Raw genomic sequence first — 26,211 nt, 5'->3', positions numbered from 1 at the left:
GTGGTATCTCCGTCCATTTCTTCGTCACTATCATTACTTTGGGTGGTGGTATTTTTACCTTTTTGACGAGTATTCATATTGATGCTGCTGAAACTTGTGGCTGGAAGGCTTGAAAATTGTCTCTCGAAGATTGGTTTTATATAATCGCTTGGCAATTTCACATTAAACGCATATGTGTACACACCAGAGGGATGCCTCACAAAAAACGGCCACAGTAACGATATAACAAAAAACAAATAGTTGGCGATACCGTGTTAATACTGATGTGATGCTCTTAGACTTTGACGACGACAATTCTATGGTTGACGATGGCTGGAGCACAAGGACATTAGTGAAACTTTATGTCGACGGCGACAGCAGTACTTTACATTAATGGCAAATAAAAATTAGAAACTGATTTTATTTTATGGCATTTAATTTATTTCATTTAAATTATACAAGTCAAATTATTTCACTGCTTTGACATAGTGGCGTGTTCACTAATGTGTGTCCTTGTAGCCTCCAACGTTGCGAACGAATGTACGAGAATAATTTTCTGTCTCAAATTCTGCCTATTTAAATCAAAGTTGATTAGATGATTTTTAAAGTCCCGCTATGCGATGTTGGAAAAGAACAGCACAGCTTATATTATACCTACAGGCAGTACAATAAAAGAAACATACAAAAACAGGCAAACATAAAAAACATAAAAAGGCAGGCAAACCCAGTAGGCACATATATTGGCAAATGTACCCAGTCATACTTTTGTAAGTCATTTTGTAACGACACCTACAAACCATATACTTTTCTAGTAGATTCTCAAGCAGATATTTCTTTAATCAAAATTTCAAGTTTATCTCAAAATTGTAACTTTAATACTAACGAAATAACCAACATAACAGGCGTAACGCCTGAAACAATTTCAACTTTAGGAACCTTAAAAACCAACTTAATTGCATATAAATTTTTAATACCGCATACTTTACATGTAGTTAACGACGATTTCAATATACCTTCAGACGGAATACTCGGCAAAGACTTTTTAAAATTAAATAAATGCATTATTAATTACGCAAGCGATAGCATAACTATTAATACCGGATTAGATAACGCAAATATACCAATTTTACACGGCACAAGTACCGATTCTTTAGTTATTCCTCCGAGATGTGAAGTTTATCGGTTATTTAAATTACCAAAATGCGATAATCCTGTTTTTGTAGACTCGCAAGAAATCTGTAATGGTGTTTTTACGGCAAAGTGCATTGTTGACACAAATAATCCAGTTATAAAAATTTTAAATATTACTGACGAAGTAAAACATGTCAACAATTGCAATATCGTAACGGAAGATATCACCAACTACAATGTCTACAAAATCAGTGAAACTTCAAAAGATCAAAAACGCTTAGAGGAATTAACGAAAATTTTGAAAAATCAAATGCCGGGTTATGCTCAAAAACAATTACTAGATTTATGCTTAAAATATGCCGATGTATTCGCTTTAAAAACTGATCGTATGACTTTAAATAACTTTTACGAACAAAAGCTACGTTTAACTGATAAAAATCCAGTCTATATAAAAAATTATCGTTTACCATATACACAACGTGAAGAAATTAATAAACAAGTCGAAAATTTAATGCGAAATGATTTAATAGAACCCAGCTTTTCTAATTATAACAGTCCTTTAATTTTGGTGCCGAAAAAGGATCCTACAGGCCAAAAGTCTTATCGTATGTGCGTTGATTTCAGAGCAGTCAACAAAAAGCTTATCGCAGACAAATTTCCGTTGGCACGCGTAGACGACATACCCGACAATCTTGGCAGAGCCAAATATTTTTCGACTTTAGATCTTTTTTCTGGTTTTCACCAAATACCACTTCATGTTAATTCTAGAGACGTTACATCTTTCAGTACAGATCGAGGAGCTTTTCGTTGGAAAGTTTTACCTTTCGGTTTAAATATAGCACCAAACTCTTTTTCACCTATGATGTCATTAGCATTTTCAGGCATTTCGCCAAATCAAGCTTTTATGTACATTGACAATGTTATCGTCATCGGATGTAGCGAGACACATCACCTCAAAAATTTAGAAAAAGTTTTCGAAACTTGTAGAAAATTCAATTTAAAGTTAAATCCCAACAAATGCAATTTCCTTCGTTCTGAAGTAACTTTTTTAGGCCATAAATGCACCTCCAAAGGCCTGCTGCCAGATGACTCAAAAATAGACGCAATTAAAAAATACACTAAGCTTAAAGACAAGGACGCTGTTAGGCGATTCGTTGCATTTGCAAATTATTATAGGCGTTTTATACCTAACTTGGCGTCACTGGCAGCCCCTTTAAATCGTCTAAATCGGAAAAAAGTTGAATTTGTTTGGGATGATGCTTGCGAAAATGCTTTCGAAAAATTAAGATTATCATTAATGTCTCCTCAATTATTACAATACCCTGATTTTCCAAAAGAATTTATTATCACTGTAGATGCATCTAAGAGTGGTTGTGGCGCTATATTAAGCCAAAAGCATGGAGATAATGACTTACCGATTTGCTTTGCATCAAAATCTTTCAATAAAGCCGAACAGAAAAAGGCAATCATAGAATTAGAACTTTTAGCAATACATTTTGCTATAAAACATTTTCTGCCGTATGTCTACGGTACACATTTCACGGTAAAAGCAGACCATAGACCATTAGTTTATCTATTCAATATGAAAGATCCTTCCTCGAAACTCTCTAGAATCAGATTAGATTTATCAGAATACAATTTTACAATTGAATATATTAAAGGAAAATCGAATGTTGTGGCTGATGCTTTTTCGCGTATAAGTATAGACGAGATTAAAGATTCGACAAAACACGTTTTAGCCGTTAAAACGCGATCACAAACTAAACAACAAGAATTACAAAATGAAAAAATAAGTTTAAATGATACGACCTCTAACGATAATAAAGTACAAGTTTATGATAAATTTTCATACGATTTTTCAAAAAAGATACCGCGAGTAAAATCAACAATACAATATAATAAACATAAGGAGATCTCCAATTTACAAATTTATGCGCATTTAAAACATAAAAAATACAATTTGCTTAATCTCGTGACTGTTAACGAAATAACGAATTTAGATGAGTTACTTTCGAGGCTGGAAAAAGCAGCCGACAATCACAATATTAAACAATTAGAATGGCCAAAAAATGATATCTTTTTCAATAATTTTTCAATTACGAATTTTAAAATCCGCGGAAATGAAATTTTAAAATCATTACAAATAATATTGACGGACCCTGTAGAGACCGTAACAGACAATGAACAGAAACAAAAACTTATGACAATTTATCACGAAGATCCACTGTTAGGAGGTCATTGCGGAACAAAAAGGTTATATGCCGAATTAAGAACTAAATATTACTGGAAAAACATGACACGTGATATAGCGGAATTTGTGAAAAATTGCAATAAATGTCTTTTAAATAAAGTGAGACCAAAAACAAAAGAAAATCTTGTCCTTACTCCAACTCCCTGTAAACCATTTGATATAGTGATTATCGATACAATAGGTCCACTTCCAGAATCAAACTATGGTAACAAGTTCGCTGTTACTATGATTTGTGACTTTTCTAAATACTTGGTAACAGTAGCTGTACCAGATAAATCAGCAAAAACTATCGCATGTGCTATTTTTGAAACCTTTATACTAACATATGGTACAATGAGAGCCATTAGATCCGATTTAGGGACGGAATACAAAAATGAATTATTCTCGGAATTAACAAAACTTTTAAAAATTAATCATGAGCTTATCACCACGAAACTGTTGGTACTGTTGAAAGAAACCATAGAGTCTTTAACGAATATTTACGTGCATATCTAGATGAAACGTATTCAGATTGGGATACGCATTTGAAATATTTTACATTTTTACATAATACTACAAGTAGTTCGGTTTTCGATAATAAATTTACTCCTTTCGAATTAATATTTGGCAGGAAATCTACATTGCCACATGAATTACAAAAGGAACAAATCGATCCGATCTATAATGTAGAAAATTATACAAAAGAACTAAAATATAGAATGCAAAAATCTCATAAAATGGCAAGAAATTTGATTAATAAACATAAAATTAGAAATAAAGAATTATACAATAAAACGGCTAAGCCTTTAGAAATTAAAATTAATGATAGGGTTTTAGTAGAAACAGAACCGAGAAATAAACATAGAAATATATATCAAGGTCCCTACATAATAAATAATATCGACGGACCAAATGTAACAATTTATGATGAAATTAATAAAATTGAAAAAACTGTACATAAAAACCGTATCCAAAAATTTTATTAAAATTTATAGTACTTTTAAATTTTACTAATTAATCTTTAAATATGAATATATTTTAAGAGTGCGCCAAGGAATGTAAAAAAAAAAAAAAAACAAAAAAAAAATGTTTATGTTAATTTCGATACGAGCTAATTTACTAAATATATGTCACCTAAATAATATAAAAAGATAGCAACTTACTCACGTTAAGTAGTAGTAATAGTAGTAGCTTATACAATAAGCTTACCATACAAGATAAAATATCGGCTCACTTCAAACTAAACTAAATTATCAAAATCTAAAAATTAACTTTTCCTTTTTTCTTTTTGCAAATTTCAATTTTAACTCTTTTTGATATAGCCTAAAGAAGAATGTGGCAAGACTGATCACCTTGCCAAATTCTTCTTTTCCAAAGGGGGATGATGTAGCGTCATGTAGTGCCAGCCAACTAATACGGCCCATACATGATACAAAAACCATGTGCAAATATAAAACGACGAAATTTGTGCAAATGAAAATTTTGACATACACGTCTCAAGAACACTGCGCAATATTCATTTTTAAAGTAGCGCAACAAATGGAACATGTATTTTAATTGTATAAAAAAGGCACTAATTGTATAAAAAATCACTATTTTCCACAGTGCTGGTAATTCACGGTATAAGCCGAAAAACTCGCACAGAAGCGTCTATTTTCCATTGTATTTATAAAATATATATTTTAGTTGCAAGGCCAGCTCAACTCATTGCAGCACTGCGCAATATTCATTTTTCAACTAGCACAACAAATGAAACATGTGTTCTAATTGTATAAAAAATCATTATTTATTATTGAATTTATGTTAATTCCTGTTACAAGCTAGAGATGTTCCTTGCGCCTTCGATATTAACATTTTTAAGCAATAATTACTGATGTTATATTATCATGAACCACAGGTAAACTGTGTAAGATTCACCACACACGAAGAAAAAAGCATGTGCAATATTTGCAGACATGCGTAAATATCAAAATCGTTTTGATTTTAGCGCAGTTCTCTGCGCAAATAGCGCAACCAGTGCACACACCGGTCAAATCCTTGTGCAAATTGGTAATTGGCACAAGGATACTTGAGCCGTGTAATTGGCGTATAAAATAGCTGGCATCACCCACACATGCAACCATGCATGTATGCACTTGGCGTTACTGGGTGAAAGAGTCGAATGACGGAGAGAATTCTGATTGGCTGAATCTTCCGTTACGACTCTATCACGCCACTGCATCATGTGATTTTACCGCTATGCACTTTTGGCATAGCGGCAGGGCTGCTTTGAAGCGTCAGCAGTTTTGAGTTTTTCGGCAGAGTTTGAAGTGAACCGGCTGCCCCAATACACGCGAGAAAGAACGGCGTAGTTAATAAAACTAAGAATAAAATAACTAAGGACTAGGTTTATTAAAACTAAACATTTATTGTGCAAATAAAACTTAAAGCAACTTAACAAACAAACATAAGAGAACTTAAATAAAAAAGTAACTAAAATTAAAGCAAGTGTGGTGTTTATTTATTTTGCGTGTGTGGGCGCGCGAGGGGTTGTATGCCCAAAATTAAGTGGCATCGAAATGCCTCCAGCTTAAGCCGGAGTCATTGGTGCCGTATGTCGTATCGCTGTATCCGTATCCCTAACGTAATCAGCTTTTTATTGTTACGACGGTAAACCAAAACCCAATTGGTTGGCTACGATACGGTTACGACCTTAGCGGCACCAATAATAGATTGCATTGATTCTCATAAGGTTGGTCGAATCAGCTGTTAAAAAGGTTACCGATACGGTTACCGATAAAGCACCAATGTCTCCAGCTTTACCTTCGCCCCTTTTTTAAGCGGGAGTCATTGGTGCCGTATGTCGTATCGCTGTAGGCGTATCCCTAACGTAATCAGCTGTTTATCGTTACGACGGTAAACCAAAACCCAATTGGTTGGCTACGATACAGTTACGACCTTAGCGGCACCAATAATCGATTGCATTGATTCTCATAAGGTTGGTCGAATCAGCTGTTATAAGGTTACCGATACGGTTACCGATAAAGCATCAATGTCTTCAGCTTTAAAGCTGGAGTCATTGGTGCCGTTTGTCGTATCCCTAACGTAATAAACTGTTTAGTTACGATGGTAAACCAAAAACCAGTGACCCAGGACATCATCTGTAGGGTACCGCTAATTTATTTATATATGTAATACCACGAACAGTATTCCTGCCAAAATTCCGAGGGCTTTTGATTTCACCCTGCAGAGCTCTTTCATTTTCTTCTACTTAATATGGTAGGTGTCACCACCCATTTTACAGAGTTTTTTCAAAAGTTATATTTTGCGTCAATAAACCAATCCAATTACCATGTTTCATCCCTTTTTTCGTATTTGGTATAGAATTATGGCATTTTTTTTCATTTTTCGTAATTTTCGATATCCAAAAAGTGGGCGACTATGACGGATTTCGGCAATTTTTTATACCAAGATAAAGTGAGTTCAGATAAGTACGTGAACAAAGTTTAGTAAAGATTTTTGCTCAAGTTATCGTGTTAACAGCCGAGCGGAAGGACAGACGGTCGACTGTGTATAAAAAATGGGCGTGGCTTCAACCGATTTCGCCCATTTTCTCAGAAAATAGTTACCGTCATAGAATCTATGCCCCTACCAAATTTCACAAGGATTCGTAAATTTTTGTTCGACGTATGGCATTAAAAGTATTCTAGACAAATTAAATAAAAAAGGGCGGAGCTACGCCCATTTTGAAATTTTCTTTAATTTTTGTATTTTGTTGCACCATATCATTACTGGAGTTGAATGTTGACATAATTTACTTATATCCTGTAAATATGATATTAAATTTTTTCTTAAAATTTTACTTAAACAAAAAATTTTTTTTTAAAGTGGGCGTGTTCGTCATCCGATTTGGCTAATTTTTATTTAGGACATATACAGTAATAGCAGTAACGTTCCTGCCAGACTTTATCATGATACCTTCAACGACTGCCAAATTACAGCTCGCAAAACTTTTAAATTACCTTCTTTCAAAAGTGGGCGGTGCCACTCCCATTGTCCATAATTTTACTAATTTTCTATTCGGCGTCATAAGGTCAACACACCTACCAAGTTTCGTCGCTTTATCAGTATTTGGTAATGAATTATCGCATATTTTCGGTTTTTCGAAATTTGTGGGCGTGGTTTTAGTCCGAAATTGTTCATTTTAAATAGCGATCTGAGATGAGTGCCCAGGAACCTACTTACCAAATTTCATCAAGATGCCTCAAAAATTACTCAAGCATCGTGTTTACGGAGAGGCGGACGGACATGGCTAAATGAATTTCCTTTTTCGCTCAGATCATTTTGATATATAGAAGTCTATATCGATCTCGATTAGTTTATGTCGTTACGGATTACCGTTATGCGAACAAAATTAATATACTCTGTGAGCTCTGCTCAACTGAGTATAAAAATCTGCAAAGTGAGCATTTAAATTTTTTATATAACTTTTCTTTTAGTGTTTTGTTTTAATAATTTGGTGAATTGGGTGATGCAATTTTGCAATTGGATTCTTAAAACTGACAGTGATGCGCATCCCTTGATACCCCTTTCAACTGTATCAGACCAATTTTCGACATTAACAATAAATGTCTTACTTAAATGAGTAGAAAATATAGTAACGGCGCCGCCGCGCCGATATTTTTGACATCCGGCGGCGGCGTATATCTCTGGTGTGTGGAGATAGTGGTTTTCCGTGAGGAAACATCCTCAGAGTCTAGTTGATCTCAACTCAAGTGACTGGTACGCGCTCCTTCACCTCACTGTCGCTCTTAGTCAACCCGCAGTTCAACTGCTGTCATATCACCACTCACATATTGCCGTCGCCGTACTCCTTTTTTCTACTACGACCACTGTGCTATCGCTACAACAACCACTGGGTGCCCGCTACCATACTGGCTCAGCTGATTCCATGGTGATACTCTCCATTGTTACTACGACTACAATATGTGGACGGTTACAATTTGTGCGAGGGACGCAACAAATTAAATGGGGTTACACTAAAATTACAGCCATTCATTAGGAAAAATCCCAAGTCGCTCTGGTACATAGAACTGGCTGCCCCCCCCCCCCCCCCCCCCCTGTTGTTGTTGTAGCAATGCTCGCCCCACCTAATAGCCGCGACCGATCACAAATTGTCATCAATATCTTCTAACGGGAGTCCAAGGAAACTTGCCGTTTCAACAAGGGTGGACCATAAGGAAAGGGGTGTTAGAGGCGTTGGTTCCACATTGCAATTAAAGAGATGGTTGGTGTCATGTGGGGACACATTGCAAGCGGGGCATACATTTTGTATGTCGGGGTTGATTCTGGATAGGTAAGAGTTTAACCTGTTACAGTATCCAGAACGAAGTTGAGCAAGAGTGACACGCGTTTCCCTGGGGAGTATGCGTTCCTCTTCCGCAAGTTTTGGATAATTTTCGTTAAGTACTGGATTCACCGGGCAATTCCCGGCATAAAGGTCCGAAGCCTGTTTATGGGGTTTCCCCCCCCCCCCCCCCCTCTTAATCGTTGTAGGCTTACGTATATCATATCCAGACTATATAAGTACCTGCCGACAACTCAGGTAGTTCGGGACTCATCTTTCAAACCTGAAGCGCGATTGTGGACGATTACAATTTGTGCGAGGGTCGCAACAAATTAAATGGGGGTCTTTCAAACTTGAAGCGCGATGATACCCCTTTGTATTTCAGTATAAAAAGCCTTATACTGATATATCTCGGTTTAACGTTTTGAGTGTTAATGGCGTTTACGCGGTGGCAGTGCTACGCAACTTCTCGCGGCAGAGTCAAAGAATTATTTGTGTTAATTATACGGATTCATAGCAACGCGCGCAGTCTCCAGGTCAGTTGGGTCATACACGGCTCACAACCAGTTGGCAATTATTAATGCTGTCCTGTGCTCAGCCTGGAATAGGCCTGGCGCTGATTGCTAGGCAACATTGTCGATGCTCCTTAAGATTGTGTTACAACGATTATGGCCATGAGCGAGAACAATAAGGAAACCCAAAAGTTTAAAAGATATTATTGGAAGCTACCCCAAAACATACCATAATTTGCCACGACTACTCTGCTTAGGACGTGGAAGGAACCGACGATGCAAATATTAGACGTTAACGTCGATGGCATTACGCTACCGACTGTCAGTCATCCAAAGATCTTACGTGTAACGTTCGACACCGCACATGCCTACCAAACTGTATCTTACGTACAAAAAATTGTGATTTGGTGTGCCTGAGTCGATATCTACCTTCGGTATCTTTTAGAATAAAACCCGCTATCGTAGGTGTGTTGTGTGGATGACTCGTTAACTGATGTGCCTTTATGCTGGATCATCGATGCAACCTACATCACTCTACGCATGATTCACAACATTACTCACAGCTCTTCTGAGCAGCCTTATGATGAGTTCATGTCAGGCTCTAGCGAAGAAGGAAGCAGTGTGTATGTCCGATCCTGAGTGCTAGCATAGGCGTTTCCCATTAAAATTTCAGAAGCTCCACTTACACCTAAAATTGAAGCTTTTACACGAACGCACCCTTAGTTCATGTCAGCTCCTAAATAACTAGGCTGTCACAAGTACTTTCGTTATTTCTTTATTTTTCTTGATAGTCCTTCATAGCTTTTTGCATATCGGGAATTTTAATAGTAACTTTCCTTCTGGTATCCAAACCTAGAAACTCATCAATATCGAGTTGTTGCCGTAGATATTTATGATAGTTGCATGAACTGTATATGGCTGCAGCAGCGGTGACTAAAAGTAAGGCACCATCATTTGATTCCCTATTAATTTTAAAGCGCGTACCCAACATTCCCGTCAATAAAAGTTCAGTAGATATCTGGAAAAGTGGACGTGGTGGATCTCTTGAACTTAAATAGGCTCCGTAGCCTAGTATGCTACCAACAAAAATGCCTGCACCCAATTGCAAAGCCGAGTCTGTAAAGTTACAACGAGAAGCATGATCTAAATTTATAAGATTCTCGTATTTCCTGTTACCATTGTCGATAGCTTCTACAACCCGTACCATGGTATAGGTACCCGCAAGTAAGAAGCCAATACCATCAATTGACATATTTTCTTTGTTTTCTGATGTTTTAGTTCAGAAAAGTTAAATTTGTTTTCTTTTTGGATTTGGAAATGAGTGAAAGGCACGTGACAACAGATTGAGGTTGCATGCCAACCTTTTAAGTGTTGAAAAACGCTCACTGTTTGGGAATTTTTTCTTCCTAATACACATACTGTATGTAAACTATGGCGTTGGTTCCACATTACAATTGAAGATATGGTTGTTGTCATGTTGGGACAGATTGCAAGCAGGGCATACATTTTGTATATCGGGGTTGATTCTGGATAGGTAATAGTTTAACCTGTTACAGTATTCAGATCGAAGTTGATCTAAAATGACTCGCGTTTCCCTAGGGAGTGTGCTTTCCTCTTCTGCAAGTTTAGGGTATTGTTCTTTGAGTACTGGATTCACCGGGTAACTCGTCTGTTAGTAAAACAGGATTCGCCGCGGATAGGTGAGGTTGACAATTGGGTTTGGAGAAGTTATATATTTCGCTGGCAACCTGAAGGATTGCGCTACACAGCCCCTTGAATCTGGTATTTTAGCCGTCTCTTACGACAGGCATACCTACCGCGGGAATATTCTGACCCCCTAACCCGCTGGGGTTAGCGTCCTTTCCGATTACGTGCTACGCGTCACCCATATGGTCGCCAAGCCTAAAAACTACCCACTGTAAGAAACTACAGGCCTGCCAAAATACTGCTCTCAGAATCGCCACGGGCTGTCTTCTTATGTCCCCAGAACACCATCTGCATAATGAGGCGAGAATACTCCCCATCAGGGAGAGAAATGAGATGCTGACCAAACAGTTTCTGTTGAATACCCAGAAACCTGGGCATCCCAACAGACATCTGATTGACGAACCAGCACCGCCTAGGGCCTAAGGAGTCATCTCCGTAAGCATTTTGAGGAAATACGGCACCTGAGAACCCAGCCGTATGAAGCGAAAAAACACAAGCAGGTCCTTGGTGAACTCCATAGACAGGCTTCGGACCGTTATGTCGGGAATTGCCCGATGAATCCAGTACTTGAAGAAAAATATCCAGAACTCGCAGAAGAGGAACGCATACTCCCCAGAGAAACGCGTGTCACTCTTGCTCAACTTCGTTCTGGATACTGTAACAGGTTAAACTCTTACCTATCCAGAATCAACCCCGACATACAAAATGTATGCCCCGCTTGCAATGTGTCCCCGCATGACACCAACCATATCTTTAATTGTAATGTGGAACCAACGCCTCTAACACCCCTTTCCTTATGGTCCACCCCTGTTGAAACGGCAAGTTTCCTTGGACTCCCGTTAGAGGATATTGATGGCAATTTGTGATCGGTCGCGGCTATTAGGTGGGGCGAGCATTGCTACAACAACAACAACAGCATCATCGGAAGCTCACGTCGAATTGATAAATAAACTCTACTGCAAAACGATCCTATTTTACTCATATCTCACAAGGCAGATAAAACTATTTGGCTTATAAATTTGCTATGTACTCAACACAAACTCTTCTAAAAGCCTGAATATCGAAAGCGACCTAAAATAGATAAGAGTTTGACCCCTTCTACAACATATCCGGACGGAGGATTTTAAGAATATAATGGCATCTCGCTCTTTTACCTTTCAAGAAAATGTTGCCCTTTTCACACAATAAAACTTTATTTTGAACCGACACCTATCGAACTTTTATGAGTTCTTACAAGGATAAAATTATTTTCAAACTTATAACTAGGTACATACATACACACATCTTGTATATCCGAATATCAACCTTAAAGTACAAAATAATTTCTCCGATAAGTGTATCATATTAAATATGACCAATTATTTTTTCTTTGAACATACTTTAAATTAACTTTAGTAAACGGCAAGACTTTATGCCAGCATAACATACGCTGTAACATTCAATGAATGTACCTCTCTCGAAAGTTTACTGCTGACGACCAGGCAATGGCAAGTAGCGGTTATATGTAACCAAATTACGTAAAATGGCGGCAACAGAGATTACACAAATCATACCAGCGGGCATTATTTTTCCCGAACGCTGCCAACGTGCACCCATCAATCCAGCAAGAACAACAGCTGTGCCTAATTGCAATAGAGGACGTGGTGGTTCCTGCGAATTAAAATGTGCACCCACGCCAAGTAAGGCACCAAATGCTAAGCCAGCACTCAACGATGGTATGGAACCTACAAATGCGGTAAAGATTGTTTCACAGTACGTATACATATATATGCTAATCAATTACATCGAATGAGTTGCACAATAGTATATCATACATCCCCCAATGTACATACCGGCTTTTGCGTATCCTATTATACCACCAGCAGCCACAGTAGCGGCATACAAATATCCGATTAAGTCAGTTGGCATCTTATTGCTTTAGTATGTAATTTATTTAAAAACTATCAAAAAAACACGACTTAACCAAATATATGTACTATTTAACTATATAAGAAAACTTTCATAATAAAGAAGACAAAAACAAATCGTAAAAAGTTGTTGGTGGATTTTCGATTTGAGGGATTTTGGAGGTTATCAGATGTCAGTGTGTTTCAATATGTACCCCCCAAGAACACATTCTGGTAAATAAAAGCAAGCATGAGAGGCGGTTTACATAAACGCTTTGGTCGCTTCAATGTGAAGAAAGAAGCGAGGCTTTCTATTATTATTGTGGCGAAATTTGGCAATTTCCGCCAAGCTCTTTGAATATTTTAAACTTCCCAATCGAAAAAGCATTAAATCAAATTTCCAAGACAAGAAAAATAAAAAAAAAATGTAAGGCGCGATAACCTCCGAAGAGATCTACGGCAGAGCTTCTCTTCCAATTTGTTTCGTGCTCCTCTTGATTTTCCCAAACAAATTGACCGGACGGGACCTACATGTTTTATGCCGACTCCGAACGGCATCTGCAAGGCAGATGAGTTTTCACTTCAGCTTTTCATGGCAGAAATACACTCGGAGCGCTTGGCAAACACTGCCGAGGGGCGACCCCGCTTAGAAAAATTTTCTTCTAATTGAAAAACCTTATTTCTAAAATTTTGATGTTGCTTTGCCCGGGGTGTGAGCCCAGGGCATACGTTGTGGTAGGCGGAGAATGCTACCATCACACCACGGCGGCCGCCAAAACAAGAATACAATTTAAATTATAAAATAAAAAACCAAATATTACTGGTTTTACTATTTGAAATTTGGTTATACATAGGAATGTTATATATTCACATTAAAATAACGTTAAAATAAAAGTTGACTGTAAGAAATATCTTAAAGCAAAAAGGCAGTATATAAGCAAACCATTCTATTAAACACGGAATAAAAAGGCAATAAATCGCATTGCAATATCACAGAAATCCTTGATAATACCCTAAATACAGTCATTTAATAGTTCAATATTCACTAATTTCTTCGCGAGGGGAATCCAGTTACAAATACTAATGTATCATACGCACATTGAGCAGGCGAGGCTCTGGCGACCCCAAGTTCAACATGAAACCTCTTTACTTTCTTCCCCTATTATACCTTATTCATTTCCCGTTCGTTCCCTTCTCTTTTTTGTCTTTTCCTCTACTCCTACTATCACGAAGATTTTCCCTGCCCCAAAGCTTTTACTCTAGACTGGGGTATATCCTCCGTAATTTTAGTTCTGGGTTTCTTTCAAATCGTATTTCAATTTCGTTTATTTACTAAATTATGTTTATATTTCATATATATCATGTTTTGTTAGCGTGTTGCAGTCTGTCCCGACGTATCTCTGCTGTGGTTGGCGTCAGGGTATTTCAGTGCGGATACTACTGACACTTTTAACCGTGTACTAGCAGTTGACTCCTGTAGTAAACTATTACCTTTTGGATATATATTAGCAGGCAACTTGTCCTAGATTATTAGCCTAATTGCGAACTATAGCTTAGGCGAACGAATCGTCTGCTGACGTTTTCATCAGCTGTTGCTATCTATATCCTTATCGTTCGTCTCTGCCTATACTTACGTTGCTATCGCCTCTATTACGTTAAAAATAGATTTGGCGAATCTACCGGATAAATATATCCGGTATCCGGTATATTATAATATCTTTGGAAGCTGTTTACATTTGCTTGAAAGTTATAGCATATATCCTCCTAGAGCTTTAACGGTAGATATTCATTAAATCTCATATTTTAACTTGCGCTGTCTCCACTTTCGTTTTATTTGACGATTTCTTTTTTCATATTGATAAAAAGGATAAATTGGGCTGACATCATATGTCATACTCGTATATTGCTAAAAAAAAACATCAGAGTGACGATATATTGCTGCTTAAACAAACTATCAGCGTTTCTTGTAGGGCTGTTGCTATGGTGACCATCAAGCAAATTTTGTGCGTTGCCGGCATCTTTAAGAGCCTCCTGCGATTTACAACCAGATTGACTGAAATTTTGTATGTGTGCGTCTCGGGTATTTGACGCTTGCCGCGCGACTACAAATAAAAAGCCATCAATCAACATTTGCATTGAGAAACCGTAGCGTTCGGTCGTGAATATGTCATCATCGGATGATGACTTTATTTACTTGCAACTACAGCAGTTTTATTAAATAATAAAAAAATTAATAAACATTTTATTAAATAATAATAAAAGCTTTACATTCCATAAAGCTGGTAAACATTGATAATTTTCAATAAATTTTAATATGAATTGCTGTTCTTCTGCGCACTTGCTCATTTTGAATGTCGACACAAAATAAATACAACACTGCTGTTTTGTCAATCACACCCCGCGGCTATCAAATAAGCTAGCGTCAAATGAAAAAATCAAAAATTTTTGATTTTCATCAACGTGTAACCGACAACAAATACGTGTGTCACGAAGCCACCCGCCCCCAACGGGTTAGGGGATCAGAATATACCCGCCGTAGGTATGCCTGTCGTAAGAGGCGACTAAAATACCAGTTTCAAGGGGCTGTGTAGCGCAACCTTTCAGGTTGCCAGCGCAATATATAGCTTCTCCAAACCCAATTGTCAACTTCACCTAACCGCGGCGAATCCTGTTTCACTAACAGACGAGGCTCTGGCGACCCCAAGCACCTCATGGAACTTTGGGGGAGGGAGGGAGGGAATGGCCTGAAGGTTTAATGTGGCCACATAAATCGTTCCCGAGATGGTCGGGCTAGCACCTTAATGATGCTATGGTACAGGAGCGTACCGGATTTGTATCCGGCAAAGGACCATCACATCGATAACACTCCCCAAAGCCTTCGGGGAGCAACCTTATCGCTACAACAACAACAACAACTGCACTAATTCGCACAAAATTCAGTCAATCTGGTTGTAAATCGCAGGAGGCTCTAATAAAAGTAAAAACGCAACACTGTCATTGCTAGCACATGTTTTTAACCTGGCAGCGTCTTACTGTTTCATTTACCAAGAAGTTTCGCTTGTTCACGATTTCGATAATTTTCAGCAGCGGCCATTTCTAATTTTCCGTGAAAGAATACATGTGGTGTCTGTTAAATTTTTGGACTTTATCATAAAACAGAATATAATTGATTTTTACAAGTGAAAAAGTCATCACGGTACATAATATATTGTGTCAAAGTATTATCTAATAGAATTTGTAGTGTGAAACCCATAAATTTACTTGGGAAGAAACTATTTTGAGATCAGTGAAAAAATCCATATATATATAAAATGAGTGAATTTTCTGGAGCACAATCTAACCTAAATCAATCGCAGGCCTTTGCTGCTGCACTGCAACGTGCCAAACAGGTAAGATGATAAAGAAATAGAACTCTCCATTTTAGAAATTAGTTTGCAAATAATTTTTTATGTATACGCATTTCACGCACAAAACCGTACATATATATATATATATATATATATATATATATATAAATATATGTATTTTACTTATACATATACAGATAGCGGCAAAGATACAGCCAAATGCCTCACAGCAAAATAGCGCAGGTGTGGCTGCATCACCAACACCGGGTGCAGGCTTTAAGCGTTCTCATGAAGACAACGATTCCGGTCCAGAAATGAAACGTTTTACCAGCCCCGGAAATGAGTATAATAATTCAAATGGCAGTAACGCTGGTGGCGGAGGGGCTGCTAATATTTCACAAGCATTAGCCCAAGCTGCAGCAGTAGCACAACGTTTGGCCTCAACAGCTGGTACTACAGTGGAAGAACAAATACGTATTCCGGAAGCGCTTGTCAATTCAGTTTTAGGACGTGGCAGTAATGATACTATTACTCAGATACAGGGCGAATCCGGTTGTAAAATTCAACTTCCACAAGATCAAGGTATACTTATATCGCCTAATAAATATAAGACGGCATTTTATTTTTTATTATTTTTGTATAATAAAGATCGTGTTATAACTTTACGTGGCTCTCGTGAAACTGTAACAAAGGGTCGTGAGCTACTTCAACAATTGTCTAACCGACATGGTGGTGGAAATATTGAAGTTGTATTAACAATTAATATGCCACCACCAGGACCTACAGGATTTCCACCATATCAAGAGATTATGATACCAGGAACCAAAGTTGGTTTGGTAATTGGGAAGGGAGGTGATACAATCAAACAGTTACAAGAGAAGACTGGAGCTAAAATGGTGATCATACAGGATGGCCCAAATCAAGAATTAATTGTAATATATAAGATAATGTTGTTTCCCATAATAATACGTTTTGCTAATTTCTGTAGAAACCGCTGCGCATCTCAGGAGATCCGCAAAAGATTGAGCACGCTAAACAATCAGTATTAGATTTGATAGCACAAAAGGATTTGCAAGCGGCAGCGCTTGCTGCTCGTAATGGTGGTAATAATTCACAGGGTAGTGGTGGTAACCCTAGCGGGTATAATTTTGGGAACCTTGGCGAACAGTTAGAAGTTTTTGTGCCTAAAGTAGCTGTGGGTGTAGTAATTGGCAAAGGTGGTGATATGATACGTAAAATACAAACAGAATGCGGATGTAAGCTACAATTCATACAAGGCAAAAATGATGAGCCTGGTGATAGACGTTGTCTTATTCAGGGTACGCGGCAACAAGTAGATGATGCAAAACGAATGATAGATGGTCTTATTGAAAATATGCTGGTGAGATACATTTGTTAAAGTTTTAAGAAATATTTTAAGACTCCCAATTTTGTAGCAACGACAACAACGAAATCCTAACAACAGCAATAATACCAGCATGGAAGGTGGTAATTCAAATTATGGCTATGGTTATGGTGTAAATCATGCACAACAGCCACCGCGTGAAGAAATAACCTTTATGGTGCCTACAGCAAAATGTGGCGTAAGTAAATAATTTTTATTTATTTTTTATTTTTGTTTTTTGAAATACCATTTGGACTTTTTAAATGTAGATTGTAATTGGACGTGGCGGTGAAACAATAAAATTAATAAATCAACAATCCGGTGCATATTGTGAAATGGATCGCAATGCTGTCAATCCACCGTCTGAAAAGTTATTTAAATGTAAGGGTACAGCTGAACAAGTAGAAGCAGCGCGTCAAATGATGGCTGAAAAAATTAATATGGATTTACCAATAATATCACGTAAACCGATATCTGGTAATATACCTGGACAGCATAATCAAGGTTATGGTCAAAATCAAATGCAAAATGATCCAAATGCTGCATACCAACAGCAATGGGGTGGATATGCTCCCCAAAGTTGGGGTGACCAAAGTCAACATCAAATGATGATGGGTGGTGGTGCGATGGGTCAAAACCCTGGAGCACCAGGTGGTGGTCAATCAGCAGACTATTCAGCTCAATGGATCGAATACTACAAGTAAACACTTGTTTTTCAAAAGCATTTGTTGATATAGATCTATATTTCCAAATATATTTGACTTACAGATCAATGGGCATGATGCGGGAGGCCGAAATGATTGAACAACAGTTGAAGGCGAAACAAGCTGGTAATTAACACCAAATAATCTGAACAATAAAGAAAAAGTTTGTTAGAGAATGTTTAGTCAAAAAGCATAAAAGCAAATTGTAATTTATTACTTTATATATTTTATTATTTTATTTTCAAATATTTTCAAATATTTTGTAGATATTTTATTTTTATTAAAATATTTATTTCCGGATTAATAGGGAGAACCATACAAAATTTTAAAGATTGAAAACACAGATTGAAATACAAAATTTATTTAATGTTTAATAGCAAAATGATAAATAGAACATAAGACCACTAAATATTTTCATAATTTTAATTTCGCATAACCTAGGCGGAATGCCACAACAGCAACAGGCACAACAACAACCGCAACATCAGCCTCAGCAACAGCAACAACAACCACAGCAGTCACAAGGTGGTGGGGGAGCTGATTATAGTGCACAATGGGCGGAGTACTACCGTAGTATTGGAAAAATAGCAGAGGCTGAAGCTATCGAAAAACAAATGAAGGTTTGCAATTTTTTCTCCAATACTTTTATTGTTTTTCTTTAACTTTTGTTCCTTTTGCTTACACAGAGTGGGGGACAAAATGGACAAGCTAATACCGGAGGCGGTGGTGCTGGTGGCAATAGTGGCGCGGCAGCTGGCAGTAATAGTAGTAGTGGTAACACTGGTGCTGCAAATAACTCCGCTGATGGGGGTAGCAATGCAGCATTACAAGGTATGACACCCAGTCAGTACGCACAGTATTCGCAATACTATGCTGCAGCTGCCGCTCAAGCAAATCAGGCAACAGGCGGTTCAGCACCCGGTTATCCACACCAAGGCGGTTATGGGGGCTACGGCGCACCTGGAGGCGGTTATCCAGGCGCGCCACAGTCCAACATGACCCCCGGTAGCATGGGTGGCGGACCAAATGCTGGCAAATCAAGCAAAGGCGATAAATAAATGAATTGCTAGTACAATATTTAAATTATATATATCTAAAAAATATAAGTGAAACGAGCGGCGGAGTATGCTAGTGCCTATCTGTAGCAGAATCTTTTAATGGGGTAAGTTGACTTGGTAGATAATAAAATTTTATTTAACCATTTTTTGTAATTTTTTTTTATTTATTTGATATTTTATTGCTTTGTTGTTAAAATTGATATATAAAACTTATTATAAAAATACACATTTGACTATGTTATATGATTCACATACCTGCTTTACAGCATTTAATACATCATGATTGCCTTTATATTCTATCTCACATACATACCTGTATGTATTATACCTATTACGTAAATGAATGCATTTATAAATTGAATAATTCCTTTACACTTTACTATTTAGTAGATTTCGCCTTAATTACAATTGACATCCAATTATATAAAACATATACTTTATAATTACTATTTACAACTTCAAATTGATTATAGCTATATATATTTTTACATTAGTACATATTATTTTAACATATGCTGATATATTCCAACATAAAACATTTTTTGCAGAGGTCACAATGTCTCAATAACTACTTCTACTACTACTACTACTCCTTATCACTCACAGTATCTGTGAAAATGTGTTGGCGTGTGCGAGATTGGTTGAATTTAATATTTTAAAACATAGATAATGTATTTCTAGTTTGTAAGCATAATTTATAGGAACTTCAAACACTCATAATAATCAAAACATTTAATGATAATTGCGCTGCAATAAACCATTAGTTAATGCAGAAATAAAAAAATAAGGAAGTGCATAATACATCATAAAAAAACATCATAAAATATTGCATACATATTTTAAAAAAAAAGTGTTGAACGACGCATGACCACGCGAAACGTCTTGCATGAGAAGGAACAAGTTAGCAGTAAACGTAAAACGAAAACTACCCTTAAAGGAACGTGTTCAATCAAACGTTAAATTGAAAAAAAACTTGCTAAAAATACGTATGTATAGTAGTGAACTAAATATAAATGCGCATGCCTCTTAACCCATAAAAAAACATTTTAAAAAAACAATTGAACTTGTAAAATTTATGCGTTGAATATAAATTAGAAAATTTTGTTTTTATAGTAAAAAATCATTAACTAACATTTCATACAAACTGCAAACTAAAAAAGAAATCAATTGAAGATATACAATTTACGTATTTGTATAATAAAACGAAACAAATAAATATATTTCCAATGTTCTTCCAAAAACTCCAACTTCATTCTACAACAGTAGCAACAGCTTTCAATTAATCCTATCACGTCTATAAGCGCATACATTTTATTAAACATACATACTTAAATAAATGCCACCCCATGGAAAGCAGCTCGTTGCCGACAATTCTTGAAATATTTGGTAACATTCAAACGTATGTGTGAATGAACAATGTGTGTGAACAAAAAACATCACACAAAAACGCCAAATTTGGCCGGAAATGAAAGTGAAACATGCCTCGTATCTCTACCAGAATAAAAGTAAATTCATATTACAAAAAAAACTACCCGTGGTAAGCCTGAATATACATACGTACATCTGTATGTATATTATAATAATTTTCAATCGATTAGATAAAAAAAAATAACTTTCATATACATGCGTGTATAATAATAATGACATTAAAATGCGTATGCAAATTAGATATTTATATAAAAATTGATTTGAGTAAACTTGTTTGCATTACATATGTGGAATATGATTAAAAACTAGATGCAACATATATATATCTAAATTTTTTTTTGTAATTGCAATTAAAAAACAAATGTTTATTTACATAAATATCAAAACATGCTAATTTTACCATATTCATAATTACATATATAAATGTATATTAAATATAAGGATTTCTCAATTACAATGTCAATATAATATTCACATGCTTATATAACACATGTGTGTACCTATAACTAAACATACTACGTATATAAATCTGATATATTTTTTATTTATTTAAAGTGAAAATTGTAGCGGTTTGTTTAAATGCAACAAACTGAGAACAAGGGAAATTCAAAAAGGCTATAGATACTTTTTATTAGTGTACGTAACTCTCAGCAGAGGAAATTTGGTCAAGTCAGCGACTCTCAGCTTTAAAATATAAATTTTTATACACATATATCTTTTTTTATAATTTTTATATATTTTACTTTTTGTGATTTTAAATATTTTATTTACAAACGTATAATCCACTTTTGAGGCATATGTATATACAAATACAAATAGTGGTATAATTTAATAATTTTTTAACGAACTCTTTTTTTTAAATTTAAATATGCACATATTCCTTTTTCATTCTATGTGAGTTAGGCCCAATGATTTTGTTTAACTATTTGCCTAAACTTTTTTTCATCAGTTTGGTGTTTAAATTGAAATTCACAATACAAAAAAAAAAAAAAAGCTACCGACTTACGAGCTGGATGTGAACTTCGCTAATATTTTTAGAGGTTACTTTATAGTGAAAATGTTGGATCTCATATATAAGAAGCGTGCATTTGCTCAGCTTGACTTTCGAAGCTAAAGTGGATTTTCCAACAGAAACCAAATATACCCAGCTGTTGATCAGAAACTCGATTCCGAGCGAAAGCTCACTTTTTATGTATTGTGTCTATTGAGTACTTTCCCTTTGTCTTTCAAATATACATAAATTTTTGTTTTTATTTGTGTTAATTTCCGAGTTAACTTGTTTTTGTTTGGTTATTACATACGTATTTATTAGATCGAAAATGGTCTATTTGCCATTAAGTGATCAAACATCAAATGATTTATAATCCTTTTCCTAGTTTTTTGCTTAAAAACTTTGGGTTCATGAGCTTTTGTCCTTTTTAGTTTCTATACCCGATATCTGCTAATATCATGAATATAGTTCTCAACTGGTCCATGAAAACGATAGGAATTACCTCCGTTTCGGCGATAAGATCTCGAATTGTAGCAAGTGCGTTTTATTTGTGACCTCTTAGGTACCAGAAGACTGATTCTTCTTGTTCTTAGTTAGTCTTACATTGAAATACAATAGGCAATTTTTCGCCCCTCGCCATTGTGTTTAGTAGGCCCTCCGGGTGTATTTCTGCCATGAAATGCCTTTCCATATTCCAGGCATAATCTGAGATATCTGTGGCTGTGTAAAATTTTTCAAAATAATTGCATTATTTTAATTAATAACGAAAGATATATTTTACTCTTCGAAATCTCGTAACACACGCACCTGTTTACAACATTTCGAATGTTGAAAACTTTTTTTTGACTACCGATTTTCAAAGTTTCCAATTTTCCCCAATTAGTTTCAAATGTTTTTTTCTAATATCTCTATTTTTAAAGTTTCCCAAACTTTCAAATATGTTCTATTTTCTCAATTAATAAGCTTAGATACATCCAGTTTTAAAGTCTCCAAAATTTTCAAGTTTCTCTTTTTTTTCTTGAAATTCGCAAACAGTTCATAAACCTGACATGAAAAAAGAAAAATATGCAACTGAGCTAAAATCAACTAATTACTACATGCGTGTTTTACAATATTTAAAAAATGTATATGACTAAACGATATTTTGAATATTATTCATATGTAAAAACATGCCTATTTTTTGATTGCATTCTTGGCTTTAATCTATACTTTATATCTTTTTTTATATGGACATAAATGACCGACTAAGGGTTTGCCCCCAACTTCCGTCTACATAGAGCGTATTAGAACCTTTGGGTCGTTCGATTGGACGGGCACGTTTGATAAACATTTGAAGCGAAACTGTAAAAACACAAAAGGTACAAAATATAACAAAAAAATATAAATAAACAAATAAAACGGTTCATACATAGTTTCTTCTGGTAAGATTCACTATATTAATTTTTGTGCTTTTACAAATTGATAAACCTATAAATTGATTTCATATACCAAGTATATGCATACTATTTCTTATATATTAATTTACATATATAACATCATATGACTGTTTATATTTCTGTACGTACTTATGAACAACGTTTCGCGATTTATAGCACCTAAATTTTTTAATACATACCATTTCGTTATAATATGAACTCTTTAATATACATTTTTATGTATGTACACATGTGCTTGCACGCCTATTGTGTGCCCAATATATTTTTCTATATCTTATTATACGAAGGTATTTCTTGCCTTTTTGCTGCATATACATATCTATGTATGTAATATAAATCTATTTCCAGTTCGAATCACACAGCTGAAAGTCTACAGCAAAGAATACCTACTTTTAGTTACCCCAATAGAGTACCTAATACTCACATCTAGCAAAACTTCCAACACTAAATCTTACAAAAAACGAAAGAACAAAACAGTAGGAAGGCCAAAAAAATTCAAAAACAATTGGTAAGCTGCTCTAAACGCTCTCACTATTTGAAAACAAAAAATTTTTCTTTAAATTGATATCACACGTATGTACATTGTCGATTTCACTATGTAAAACAAAAAAAAAATTGATTGGTCCCTATCCTTTTCCCTTTAATTATTGCTCATTTATATATTTTTTTATTACTAAACTTTTTTTTTAATAAAACATGTGCTAACACATGTAAATATCTATATATATAGCATTTTTAAATATGGAAGCGAGAGCCTCATTAAAATGTTGCAACATTTTATATGACCGTAAATAAATTATGTTTTCAATGTATGAACAAAAAAGTGCCGACGTATACGTATATATGTATTTATATTATTTACTTATTAAACTTCATACATATATATGAAAAGTGATCCATCCTATGCGTTAACTCGGTTCTAAAGTGCCAATGGAACTAACTTTGAAATCGAGTTGCCGAATAGTGCTACAGGGACCGAAAGATTTAAAGCAAGTGTTTTTGTAACATACTGGATACGATTTTTACTTTGATGTTTTTGTAAAACTGAAATATTGTAGAAGTGTGCGATTAATTGTTTACTAAAAATTTTTTATTAATCACAAATTAAATCAATCGATTAATCAAACAATGAGTTTGCTCCAGTAAAACGTTATTTGAATTTTAAATTTAAATTTTAATTCAAATCAAAAAGCAAATGGAGCTATTACCGTTTTGATTAATCAAAGGTTCGTTGCTCAAAGATTTAATTCTTTTTTTTTTAATATTTTCATTTTGAACTATTTAAATACTTATACTAGAGCTCTAGATTATCGACTATTCAAGTAATCGATTAGCTAAAGTTGTTTAGTTAAAAAATCGATAATCATTAATCGACTGCTTGTTTGCATTCGATAAGTGACCGACTCGAATAATCTTTTTTGTAATTTTTCTATGACTAGCAATTTGTAAAGATGTTCTTGAGCTCGCATTTCTTGCACTTTGCCTTTTTGGCATCCTCGGAACTATAAAGAAATTCCATACTGTTTTCGGAAACTCATTTTGTAGCAAGCAATTGAATTTATGAAATCTAAAAATTGTATTTCTTTATGACAAAAATTATAGCTATGAAACTGTTGCTTATGTTGTTGTTGTTGTAGCAATGGCCGCCCCACCTAATAGCCGCGACCGATCACAAAATGTCGGGGTTGATTCTGGATAGGTAAGAGTTTAACCTGTTACAGTATCCAGAACGAAGTTGAGCAAGAGTGACACGCGTTTCCCTGGGGAGTATGCGTTTCTCTTCCGCAAGTTTTGGATAATTTTCGTTAAGCACTGGATTCACCGGGCAATTCCCGGCATAAAGGTCCGACGCCTGTTTATGGAGTTCACCAAGCACCTGCTTGTGTTTTTTCACTTCATACGGCTGGGTTCTCAGGTGCCGTATTTCCTCAAAATGCTTACGGAGATGACTGCTTAAGCCCCTAGGCGGTGCTGGTTCATCAATCAGATGTCTGTTGGGATGCCCAGGTTTCTGGGTATTCAACAGGAACAGTTTGGTCAGCATCTCATTTCTCTCCCTGATGGGGAGTATTCTCGCCTCATTATGCAGATGGTGTTCTGTGGACATAAGAAGACAGCCCGTGGCGATTCTGAGAGCAGTATTTTGGCAGGCCTGGGCGGGGACTGGGAGTCCTTGGGCAAGCATTGGGGTACCCGGATGATTTGGGTTTGCGACCTGGCAACATGGCGCGATGAAACCCGTCGGGGGGTTGCCGTCGCGGAGACCAGAACATCTAGGAAAGTGGCACCACCCAAGGCAGGAGCTGCATTGGGCGGATGTCGCAAACCTATATATTCTGTGCTGGTAGACGGTGCAAACGGAGGTAGGGACTAAGAGTCTGTTTCCCTGACCTGCACGATTGCTGCCGGAAAAAAAGGGGGGGGGGGGGGGGCAGGGGCTGATGCTCAGCATTGCTACCAACTCTACTACGAAGGTAGTAGTTATGAGTGGTATCAGCTGTTGTATCAGTTGTTGGCGCCGTGGGGCGCGAGCATCAGCGGGTACTTGTTGTGGCTTGCTGAGCAGCGGGGCTGCTGGAAGGTAGTGGGGGGGGGGGGGGGGGTGGGGGCGCTAAGGCGTAGACTACGGGACGCCCTTGGGCGTGAACAGCAAGGAGCCACAAAAGATTTATAGAAGTTACGTGGACGTCGGGTTTTGGGATCAAGCCCAGAACAACCTGTCCGATGCAACCATCCCTTACACGAGACACACTGAACAGAGTATGACCGTCCTAAAGAGATTCTTTTCCGGCAGATGCAGCAAAACCATTTCTCAGGACCGGGGTCAGGAGACGGACCCGGATTGGATTCGATGCCTTCCCGGAGTAAGAGAATATGGAGCAGTCCTGCTGCAAGGAGCTGCTGGGAGGATGACAATTTGTGGGAGGGACGAAACAAATTAGATGGGGTCACACTGAAATGACAGTCCTTGGTCGGGAAAAATCCCGAGTCGCTCCGGTACATAGAACCGACTGCCTTGGGAAGCGACTGTTGCTTATCAAATTGACAGTTAGTGGATTGCATGCTATGTTGGAATCGAAATCGGATATATT

General features: G+C 36.4%; 3 protein-coding genes across 3 annotated transcripts; 1 reads left to right on the top strand and 2 right to left on the bottom strand.

Moving 5' to 3' along the window:
- Nucleotides 1-9,436: 9,436 nt before the first annotated feature.
- On the bottom strand, nt 9,437-10,494 carry LOC137246400 (uncharacterized). The gene has a single exon (XM_067777494.1). It carries the CDS (start codon nt 10,428-10,430, stop codon nt 9,954-9,956), a length of 477 nt encoding a protein of 158 aa, XP_067633595.1. The 5' UTR covers nt 10,431-10,494; the 3' UTR covers nt 9,437-9,953.
- A 1,565-nt stretch (nt 10,495-12,059) lies between these two features.
- On the bottom strand, nt 12,060-12,923 carry LOC137246399 (transmembrane protein 14 homolog). The gene is made up of 2 exons (XM_067777492.1): nt 12,718-12,923; nt 12,060-12,609 (listed from the first exon to the last, which is right to left on the bottom strand). Exons 1-2 carry the CDS (start codon nt 12,791-12,793, stop codon nt 12,350-12,352), a joined length of 336 nt encoding a protein of 111 aa, XP_067633593.1. The 5' UTR covers nt 12,794-12,923; the 3' UTR covers nt 12,060-12,349.
- Nucleotides 12,924-15,849: 2,926 nt separating this feature from the next.
- Nucleotides 15,850-25,560, top strand: Psi (P-element somatic inhibitor). Its single transcript, XM_067771969.1, has 10 exons — nt 15,850-16,160; nt 16,316-16,700; nt 16,767-17,050; nt 17,107-17,499; nt 17,555-17,701; nt 17,772-18,202; nt 18,271-18,332; nt 18,648-18,826; nt 18,893-19,368; nt 19,813-25,560. Exons 1-9 carry the CDS (start codon nt 16,083-16,085, stop codon nt 19,262-19,264), a joined length of 2,331 nt encoding a protein of 776 aa, XP_067628070.1. The 5' UTR covers nt 15,850-16,082; the 3' UTR covers nt 19,265-19,368; nt 19,813-25,560.
- The last annotated feature ends 651 nt before the right edge of the window (nt 25,561-26,211 follow it).

This window comes from Eurosta solidaginis, chromosome 3, assembly GCF_040869045.1.
Source record: "Eurosta solidaginis isolate ZX-2024a chromosome 3, ASM4086904v1, whole genome shotgun sequence".
NCBI classification, from domain to species: Eukaryota; Metazoa; Arthropoda; class Insecta; order Diptera; family Tephritidae; genus Eurosta; species Eurosta solidaginis.
Note: the sequence above shows the minus strand (reverse complement) of the source record. Positions and strands in the feature narration are given on the sequence as shown.

Coding starts and splice junctions, on each gene's coding strand:
- LOC137246400 (XM_067777494.1), bottom strand. CDS start 10,430: ATGTCAATTGATGGTATTGGCTTCTTACTTGCGGGTACCTATACCATG.
- LOC137246399 (XM_067777492.1), bottom strand. CDS start 12,793: ATGCCAACTGACTTAATCGGATATTTGTATGCCGCTACTGTGGCTGCT. Junction 12,610..12,717: donor AATAGGATACGCAAAAGCCG/GTATGTACATTG, acceptor CCGCATTTGTAG/GTTCCATACCATCGTTGAGT.
- Psi (XM_067771969.1), top strand. CDS start 16,083: ATGAGTGAATTTTCTGGAGCACAATCTAACCTAAATCAATCGCAGGCC. Junction 17,500..17,554: donor GTCTTATTGAAAATATGCTG/GTGAGATACATT, acceptor CCAATTTTGTAG/CAACGACAACAACGAAATCC. Junction 18,203..18,270: donor CAATGGATCGAATACTACAA/GTAAACACTTGT, acceptor TTTGACTTACAG/ATCAATGGGCATGATGCGGG.